We start from the raw sequence: 10,376 nt of genomic DNA, 5'->3' as shown, positions 1-10,376 counted from the left end.
AAATTCAACAGGTGACTTATTTTCTAGGGAGAAAAATTTCATCCGTGTCTCACACTTCCCTGTGGCACAGCCTGCCACCATTGTTGTGCTGACCAGAGAGAGAACTCCTTTGAAGGAGGCACTCATTCCGCATGCAATCCACTATGTGTGAAAGACACCTTCACCCTTAAGGATTAAGGAGAACAGGAGGCAGAGATAAGCCTGACAAGCTGTGAAAACTCCTGGAATATTTGCAGGCTAGAGACTGTCCACACCTGAGTACAGCACAGTACCTGCGAATCACTCACAAGGGCTTCACCAACTTCACTATTCTGCCCAGTCCACACCACACACCAGCACCCCCATTTAAATACATCGTGGTAAAGACTGTATTTACTGTTGCTTCCTTTTAACTGCACCAGTCTGGAGCTCACCTTAATATAAGCAATTTTCATACAAGTTTGGCTGGGCACAGGGCCCATGTTCACTCTTTTGAAAGCTTTGGCTACTCTGTTGTTATTTTGTTTAGGGAGAAGTAAACAGTTCCTGTGAGTAATAATAGGGCTATCAGGTCTGCTCCTGAGGTCTGGCCAAAGCTAAAACCAATTATTTGACATGCAGAGGATTGGTAAAATAGCACCCCTGCTGTGAAATGTGCTTAATTTGAGAAATGCAGTGGTGGCTACGCATCATGTTTGTGTAGCTGAAAGGGAAAACATGAACACAGCAGAAAGCATGGGGTTGTAATAAGCTTTATTAATATAATGCTGACAGATGAGGTCAGAATAGGGAGAGTGCATAGACCAGAATGCTGAAAGTGTCATGCACTCTCCCTGTGTAAACACCAAGATGCTCACAGAGCAGATGGCGTTCCCTAGAAAACAACTCAAAGGTTCTTTTGAATTATTTTATAGGAGCAACTTTAAAAATAAAATAAAATAATGTCCTGTCACTCCTCAAATCCAGTGAAAAGAAGCTTCATGGTAAAATAAATACAGCTTTGAGGACCGCCCCCGCCCCCACGGATGCATTATGAGCAAAATGGGCATTATGTTTTGGGTCTCAGCAAATCTTCCCAAGGGAATCCAGTGAAAACTTCTAGGGAAGACATGTTCGTCTCTTGATTTCCTCAATAATTCCTTCTCTGCGAACATTCACCTGCAAGGCAGAAACATGAGTGAGCTACAAAACACTTGTCTCTCACTCCCTACCCCAGTGCACACGCCCCCAACAGCCTACTGAAATATCCCCCAACACAATGGCTTAGTTTGTACAATATAGTCAGCCCAGCTATGCCATACTGGGGCCATGCAACTTTGTGGGCTCCCAGAAGAGAGCTTGCAGAGCCGCTTTGCTGCACCTCAACCCTTTGGCTTAGCCTGTCATCATGGTTAAGCTCTCTCTCTGCTCCCTAATCACCAACTATAGCCAAGAACAAGCCAAGAGTTTGACTTACTTTGACATGTGAATCAGGCCAGTGTATTCTGTGTTATAATAAACCACCCCTCTAGCTACCTTTTCCTCTATTAAATTGAATTTGCAATTTTTCTATCCCTTTAAAGTTGCAGATTGCTTGCAACTTGACGGCAGAAGGTTTATCAAGTCCTCAGCTGGATCCCTCATTTGCCATAATATTTGACACTATTCAAGTCTATATGCGCCTTGAATGACTACATTTACATTGCTTTTTCTTGGATGTCACAGAATGGGGGGGGGGGGGTTAGGCAGAGCCTTGCAAGATAAGATCTCCTGTGGTTTTGGCAACTGTGTGTGAGAGAAATCCTAGACAGAGGTGGGGGGGGGGGGAGGGAGAAGCGGAAATCTGCCTTCCAAACAAAGTTGAAGCAAGTTTTGTTGCCTTTTCTTTTTCTCTCTCCTCCATGTCTCAGAGATCAATTAAAAGCAATGAAGAGATCAGACCTCCTCACCCTGTCCTATTTTGGAAACAGGAGGTTTTGCCATGCTTAAACAATTTAAATGGCAAGTTCACAAGATAAGCCAAATTAGTCGTATTTCCTTGCTCTGTAGCTAAGAACTATTACTCCTCACATGGAACATACACTCCACTTTCATACTGCAGTATTTCAAGAGCATGATTCACCTTGTCCTGCCCTATGAAATAGTCACTGGCAACACCACCAGTACAGGTGTAAGGAAGGCAGGATGGAAAAGTGGTCAGACAGACGTATTTGTGCATTTGGATGAAGTTAGTTGTGAGATTAAGCAAGAATGCATATGATTAATATATACTTTAAGTGTATAATATCTAGGTTCCCATATAGTTTGTATTCTCGAACTGTTAAGCAGTTCCACTGGCTTTCTGTTACCCAACATAGCTGCTGTGGCTGGCCAAACAAGATCAGGAAAGAAAAACAAACATTTGAATTATTGGGTTAGCAAGGAATGTATTGCTGTCTCCAAAATATATGTGGAACTGGCCTGAAAAAGAAGTTGTAATTGCTTAAATTAGAATAAAGTGTGATGTACCTCATTCAATACAAAGGAGCCAGTAAGAGCTCCTTTATCTTTGGATTAGATAATTCACACCTTATTCTATACTTCTCTAATCTTACCACTTCTTATCTCCTGCCTTTGAAAGACTTAACTGAATAGCATCAGTGAGCCTGAGTAGTAGCAAACAACAAGAACACTAAATTTGACCCCAGGGCAGACCTGTTAACACTTGAGAACCAGTTACAGATAGGTAGCCGTGTTGGTCTGCCATGGTCAAAACAAAATAAAAAAATTCCTTCCAGTAGCACCTTAAAGACCAACTGAGTTAGTTCTAGGTATGAGCTTTCGTGTGCATGCACACTTCTTCAGATACACAGTGTATCTGAAGAAGTGTGCATGCACACGAAAGCTCATACCTAGAACTAACTCAGTTGGTCTTTAAGGTGCTACTTGAGAACCAGTGAGATAGTTGTTCTAATGCTGGAAAAGATTGAAATCTCTACTCCAGCCATATAGCTCAATGGGTGATAACTGGCCAGACACTGTCTCTCAGTTGAACTTATCTCACAGGATTGTTGAGAAGATAAAATGAAGTGGGGAGAATGATGTATACTACTTTGAGCTACTTGTAGAAAGGTATAATATAAATGTAATAAATGCATTTACGTTTGTGCAGATATAGTTTTATGTTGTGTGCAGAGCCCTTCTGGCTAATAAGACAAAGGAATTCAATTTTTATGAAATTACTCCTGCTTTTAGCTGGACATTAGTTATATTTCTACCCTCAGAGACTTTCTCTTTGCAAAAACCTAAGATGAAGAGCCATGAGTACCTCTTCTCTAGTAGATACATCTCGCAGTTTGACCACTCCATCATTTAGCTCTTGCTCTCCCAGGATGGCAACAAGAGGGATTCCTGTCTCCTCACAGTACTGCAACTGGTTCAGTAGTTTGGGATTCTTCTTATAAAGCACCTCTGCCTAAAAAGCAGAGAAAAAAAGTTAGTAGGCCAAGACAGAGTAACCTCCACTGTTCTTTGCAAGTAGGTTTCAAACCATGGTGTTGGGGGACCATTTAGAAAGCTTATCCAGGTTTTCTCAATGAAAAGAACACTGATTGTACATAGGCTTATCTAAAAAGAGGCTATTCATCATTCCCATTCCTCCCCAGCAATCTGGAAATGTATGTCTAATGTGTTTCCTAGGGCAAACTGTTAGCCCACATGAAATTCAGTAGACTTGACCAATGACCTGTGTGAACCAATCATGACCCCATCAAACATACCCAGAAGCTTCAACACACTGGCTTTCCATGGCAGTTTTAGGGGGTTCTTGGTAGGAGTAATGATGCAAATAATATTTCCTGATGATAGAAAGACTGACGCCTGTTGTGCTATACTGTACACTTGCTACTGGCAGATGCCTCTAAATGCCAGGAATATATTGCAACCAACACCCAGATTCCCTTATTGCAGAACATAATGATCCTCATAATGCAAACTTAATTAAGACTATACAAAGTCCAAGTCATCACCACTGCATGTTTCAGTTAAGGCTGCAGATCTAGCAGGATTTTACATTTTTTTAAAAAACGGAGGGTATGTAATATAAATTCATCTAACTATTTTAGGATGAAGTATTAGGCTATTTAATTAACTACAGGGCAAATCACGCAGCTACATTGCCACAGCTAAGCACCTGCCCCAGGCCACACCCATCCTCAAATGCCTCATCCTTTGGAAGTGCCTTGAACTGCAATATTATTTTTTGCTGCTTGAATGGAGGGTGAATTGAGCATGGGTGTAGCCGGGTGTAGAGGGTGAATTGAGCATGGGTGTAGCAGTTGCCCCCCCCCCCAGTTCCAGTAAAACAATAGAAATATTTAACTAACTGACCAATCACGTTGGTTCTGCCCCCCTAACAAAAGTCCTGCCCCCCCTAACAAAAATCCTGGCTATGCCCATGTGAATGTGTGTAGGAAGGTCTGGTCCCCCCACTTGTCAAACATACCCCTATTCCTATTATTCATTCCTGCCACATGACAAAGACAGAGGAATAGAAAGAACTCCCCTTCTCCCCACCCCCAATTCTATAACCCCTATTTTGGGCCCAACCCCTTATATACTGCATTTGCACCTTGATCCCAGAATCCCACAGCTCAGAAACAAGCTTTAGCCTCTCTTCAAGGAGTTTCTTCTGAGCAGACGCCACGAGCACCTGGGTCCCGGTTGTCCGGATCTTTTCCTCAGAAGCCTGAAGGTGGAGACAGAGGTTTGAAAAAGATACATAGAAGCACTCTAACAAGAGAATCCCAAAATTCATGTATGCCAGACGATTTCAAGTAGTTACATGAGCTTATTGCACTGTGCAATAGACTATTGAACCATTCCAACAGTACTGCAGAACTATGCTACCCTTGGTACTACAGCAGACAAACAGGTGCTGTTGTGCATTAGAGACAGATGTGTTTATAGCAAACCTGTAGATCAGGGGTGTCCAACCCATCAACCACGATCGACAGGTTGATCCCTGGATGATCCCCGGATCCTTATCTCTGCCCCCTCCCCCCTCGGTCTTTCCCTGAATCGCGTTTAGTGATTGTTCCTTTGTTGTCTCCTGTAGCGCTGCGTTCGTCTGTTAGCAGCTGTGTTGTTGGTGAGCAATTTATTTTAATCCTGGACACTTATGTTTTAAAAAAGGTCAACAACTTAAAAATGGAAAGCGTAATGCTGGTGGTCAACAAAAGAGGTTTAAAGACTGTCTCAAGGAAAATCTAAAAAAATGTAGTATAAACACTGACAACTGGGAAACACTGGCCTGCGAGCACTCCAGTTGGAGAACAGCCTTTACCAAACATAAGAGAAAATGTTCTATTTGTACATACCCTCAAAGAACTTCAAAAAGCTGGTGTGCAAGTGTAATGTATCCTCTGAACTGAATTACGTTTTTCACTTTGTATTTCCATGCAAAGTGATTTTGTGGAGAAGTTTATCCCTCTAAAGTTTTCTAGTTTGGGACTCTGTACCCTGGCATACAGAGTAATCTCTTCCACATTCTGTCTTTTCTAGAGAGTTTAAGCATACACATAACTCTATCCTCATTCCATTGAGACACTGATACAAATCTCATTTAGCCCCCACTCCCTTAAATACTTGTGTAAAGAAACTATGGGGTCAGCTTGGCACGTCTACAACTATGTTGTTCAGCTAAGCTCCAGTTCCTCCAATAATGGATATATTCCTCAACATTTTGGATGAGCAGCTACTCACATGACAACTTTAGTTGATGTAAAAAGTCTCTCGAAATAATCAGCGTACTTAAAAGCTCTTGAGAGGCACATGGCCACAGACTCCAAAACTGACAGAGCTTGTAGTTGTTTGTTGTGAGCTAACCAAACCTTGAGAAAGGGAAAAGCAAGCAGTCCTTACCGCCACTTTTTGTTCCATGATGGAGAAGATCCGTTCAATGCCAACGCTGAATCCAACACAAGGCACTTTCCGCCCCTTGGGGTCAAACATCCCTACTAGGCCATCATAGCGGCCACCTCCAGCTATGCTGCCCACACTAACAGACTCATCTGTTTGGTCACTTTGCTGGAGAACAGCCTCACAGATTACTCCAGTGTAGTAATCCAAGCCACGAGCCAGGCTCAGGTCAAAGGAAACCTGCAAAACAGGATCATAACCTCCTTAGCGGTCAGAAACACACAGGTGATTAGATAGACCAGGATTAGAATTGCACTGCCCTCACTCACTTGCTCCAAAATGCCGAAAATAGTCAAGTACTCAAACAGCAGCTTCATTTCTTCAAGGCCTTCCCTAGCCAGCTTGTTCTGTGACAGCTTTGGATCTTGGAGCAACTGCTCGATCAGACTCAGCCCACCTGCAAAAGTGATACATGTGGTACGTATTATCCTCTGCAAAATATGCATCAGGACCGACAGAAAACCATCTCCTGCCAACCCAGCTCAACAGTTCTTTCTCACTTCTCTCATCTGATGCAGTTGTATCTGTTTTAATATGGCGATACTTAGGTTAATAGAATTTTGGAGACTTGAAAGTTAAACCCAGACTCATTTCCCCATCAGTTAAGTGCTTTAGCCTCAATTGCCAGGACTCTCCAGAGGGGGTGAGGAGGCTGACCACCCCTCTGGTATTTCAGACTATGTGCCGAGTCAGACATGATGACCTTACAGGAAAATACAATGGCTTGTGTGCTTTTTGCTTCCAGACTTTGGATTGTGCTCCTCTTTTGATCAGTATGGAGATATACTTCTCCCTGCAATGTGTCCACGGAAATACAAGAGAACAAACAGCTTCATTTCCTGTTCTCTGTCCCTCCCCCACTCAGTCATGTATGCATTGGTGCTAACACAACATCCCTTTCTGTGTCAAAGAGATTAAACACTATCTTGAACAGTAGCTAGATGGATTGCATGAGCATGAGATCCCAAGCCCACATGCCTCAGAATAAGAATGACAAAGCTTTCCTTTTTCATACTCACCCCTAAGCTGAACGTATTCACCAATATGATCTGCAATCTCTGGCGAGAGACCCTTCTCTCCAACCATCTCACTTCTCACATCATCCCAAGCCATCTGTGTACAGAATTAGAGTTATATGGTCTCTTAATGTTTAAACAAGTCATTTATCCAGTTTTTTTTTAACCACTTATAAGAGCCTTATAAGAAGCATTTTCCTTGTCTCATTTCTATTCTGATTCCATGGGACTTCACTCCATATTTCAAACCCCTATTGACTACAAATGAGAAAATCATCTCCAGAACATTCTACACAGTCCCTGAAGGGTGGTGTGCAATATAAAAGCAACAGCATTACTGCAGAAAAAGTGCCTCATTTGATGGGAGATACACATAAGACATGTTCAGGCATGTGCTATAGTGAGTATAGGGCCAGGAGTATATATACAAGCTCTGCCTCAAAACATGCACTCCCCTCCCCTCCCCTGCCCAGACCCTGACCTTCCTTATGTTGCACAGGGAAGGTGTGCCTAGAGCTTCTACTTGCAATCAGGGATCCTGATATAGCAAGATCCTTCATCACACAAAACTGTTGAGAGCAGGGCTTCCCTGCTCCTACCCACACTTAATTTTGCATTCATTTGAAAAAAAGGAGCAGGGAAAGCAAAATATTGTTGTGGTGCAAATTAACTAGACACCTGGGATTTGTGATACATGTACTGGAACCTATCCTTTCCACAGGAAACAATTCAAAAATGAAACAATGTTAGCATTCTGCCTTGGCCTTATTAAGTGTGTACTATTGCATGCTCCGGCAGGAAGGTAAACGGCGCTTCTGTGTGCTGCTCTGGTTCGCCAGAAGCGGCTTAGTCATGCTGGCCACATGACCCGGAAGCTGTACACCAGCTCCCTCGGCCAATAAAGCGAGATGAGCGCCGCAACCCCAGAGTCGGTCATGACTGGACCTAATGGTGAGGGGTCCCTTTACCTTTTTATTGCATGTGGAACTCTGTGTGCTAACCTGGGTCTGCCATATTTGAATGACAGCCCTTTGAAGAGGTAAATAGTGTGATGTGGCAATCCAAGCATTTCAATAGGACAAAAACAGATCCACAAACTGAGCAGTTAAGCTAAGAAGTCAAGGTAATCATTACTCATTACTCCCAGCATGTGGGATCTTAAGAAGACATAAAGAGTAACTTTAAACTGCGGACGTCTCAAGTTGTCATGAAATACTAGACTAATGTTAATGGAGCAATTAAAATAGTAATTATAGAATGAGTGTTGATCTGAACACTTTATTATACCAAGATATAAACAGTAGCTATTGGAAAATATTAGTCTGCAAGATATGAGCACTGATAAGCACCTTACTTCCGAGGGTTAAAAAAGAAAAACCCTCAAGGTCAGCCTAATGGGAAATTGTCCACTGATCCCAGTTGCAGGATCGTGCCAAAAAAACAGAAGCAAATAAAAAGTACCCCACTACCACTATGGCTCATGATTATGCATTTAGTTATGTAATATTGAATGTTATCTGTAAACTGTTCTATCCTGTTTCCTATTTTCGTTTAAACGAATTCACAAAACAAGAACTTATACGCTGATCACTAATGAACCATGTGCTGTAGATATCACTGCAAACGTATTATGCTATTTTTGTGAGATACATAGAATCATAGAGTTGGAAGCGACCACAAGGGCCATCGAGTCCAACCCCCTGCCAAGCAGGAAACACCATCAGAGCACTCCTGACATATGGTTGTCAAGCCTCTGCTTAAAGACCTCCAAAGAAGAAGACTCCACCACACTCCTTGGCAGCAAATTCCACTGTCAAACAGCTCTTACTGTCAGGAAGTTCTTCCTAATGTTTAGGTGGAATCTTCTTTCTTGTAGTTTGGATCCATTGCTCCGTGTCCGCTTCTCTGGAGCAGCAGAAAACAACCTTTCTCCCTCCTCTATGTGACATCCTTTTATATATTTGAACATGGCTATCATATCACCCCTTAACCTCCTCTTCTCCAGGCTAAACATGCCCAGCTCCCTTAGCCGTTCCTCATAAGGCATCGTTTCCAGGCCTTTGACCATTTTGGTTGCCCTCCTCTGGACACTCATACAAATCGCATGAGAAGGCTTGGTCTATTTATTAGTAGATATTAGGAATATTCCTATGATCCTTGCTTATAAAACCCAATAAATTCCCCCCCAAAGTTTTTCAAAAAACAAAAGCTCCACCTCCTGCATATGTGTCAACTTCTTCCGGACTTGACAGTTTCTCTGCCACTCATAAATAGCAACCCAGTATCAGTTTCATTCTCAAGGAGCAGGGTTTCAGAAAAGGGGTGAGGGGTAATATTCAATGCTGTACCCACAAGGAAAGTTCTTAGGAAGCCTTGAAGACCCTCTTTTCTCTGATTATCATATGCGTTGGCTTCCTAGACCCAGCCAGCAGCCCCCAACACATTGTAGTTCTGAGGGAGGACCAAAAACTATCGCAACGTCTTCTGGTAGCCTTAGGTGCCCAACTTTTTCTTTCTTTTATTATTATACACTTTGATTTTTCCCCCTATGGTCACACCATGGGAAATGCAGTGGGATGTCAATGTCTTTCCATGTTTACCAAACACTTGAGCCATGGTAAAAACAGTATTTATTATCCTGATGTTCTTACCTTGTCTAACTTGTCCACAGCAGAGCAGATGGACCGGAATTTGCTCTCTGGAACTCCACATACTGCAAACATCCCATCAAGGATACGACGGTCATTGACCTGCAGGGAAATTGATTTTTTTTCTTTCCAAGTAGCAATTCATGGTTCATGCTTCTGCATGTTATTACCTCTGAGGGGCAGGGGAAAGATGAGGCCGTTGGATGGGCAGCTGCCTCTGGCTCACTTTCCTCCCTCAAGAAAGCTAAGTAAATATTTTTTTTTGGGGGGGGGAAGGTCCCTGAAATACTGTAACTGAAAACCAATAGGAGTTGGTATTGAAGTACTGAAACTGAAATCAATAGGAGATACATGTGCACATGTATCTTGTGGAAACATTATCTCACTCATGGCAGAACTGAACACAGCCCTCCTCTTTCTTTCTACAGTATGGAGAAGACACCAGCATTGAGATAATTAGTAACAACCTAACTCTGAAATGGGCCTTTTCTGCAGTGGCTCCCTGCTTGTGGGATGCTCTCCCCAGGAAGACTCATTACATATCTTTAGGCACCAGGCAAAAACATTCCTCTTCTCCCATGCCTTTGGCTAATTAAACAATCTATGGCCTATCAATAGTCTGTCTATAGTCTGTCAAGGTATATATACAATGTAAGTGATTTATGTTTGCTAGGACAATTCTGGTAAGGGACCTGCAAATACAAATAAGGGAAAAGCAGCAAAAGCTGGGGAAATAAATTATTTCTAATCAAATTTGAAGAAGCACAATGAATATATACTGAAAAATTAAGACAAA

General features: G+C 42.4%; 1 protein-coding gene and 1 long non-coding RNA gene across 2 annotated transcripts in view; both read right to left on the bottom strand.

Moving 5' to 3' along the window:
* Positions 1–715: 715 nt before the first annotated feature.
* The window catches only part of HARS1 (histidyl-tRNA synthetase 1), a 36,014-nt gene continuing 26,353 nt past the window's right edge, over positions 716–10,376 (bottom strand). The window contains exons 7-13 of the mRNA XM_081872788.1: positions 9,584–9,682; positions 6,936–7,029; positions 6,186–6,313; positions 5,860–6,096; positions 4,568–4,684; positions 3,266–3,412; positions 716–1,137 (exon numbers count right to left, since the gene is read on the bottom strand). Of these exons, the coding sequence (XP_081728914.1) occupies positions 1,078–1,137; positions 3,266–3,412; positions 4,568–4,684; positions 5,860–6,096; positions 6,186–6,313; positions 6,936–7,029; positions 9,584–9,682 (882 nt within the window). The 3' untranslated portion in view covers positions 716–1,077. The remainder of the gene's footprint in view (positions 1,138–3,265; positions 3,413–4,567; positions 4,685–5,859; positions 6,097–6,185; positions 6,314–6,935; positions 7,030–9,583; positions 9,683–10,376) is intronic.
* On the bottom strand, positions 1,700–2,051 carry LOC309347987. Its single transcript, XR_014159109.1, has 2 exons — positions 1,970–2,051; positions 1,700–1,899 (listed from the first exon to the last, which is right to left on the bottom strand). It is a non-coding gene; the product is annotated as an uncharacterized lncRNA (long non-coding RNA).

Source organism: Podarcis erhardii (genome assembly GCF_964252035.2).
Source record: "Podarcis erhardii genome assembly, chromosome: 8".
Taxonomy (NCBI): domain Eukaryota; kingdom Metazoa; phylum Chordata; class Lepidosauria; order Squamata; family Lacertidae; genus Podarcis; species Podarcis erhardii.
This window is presented reverse-complemented; position numbering and strand designations above follow the sequence as displayed.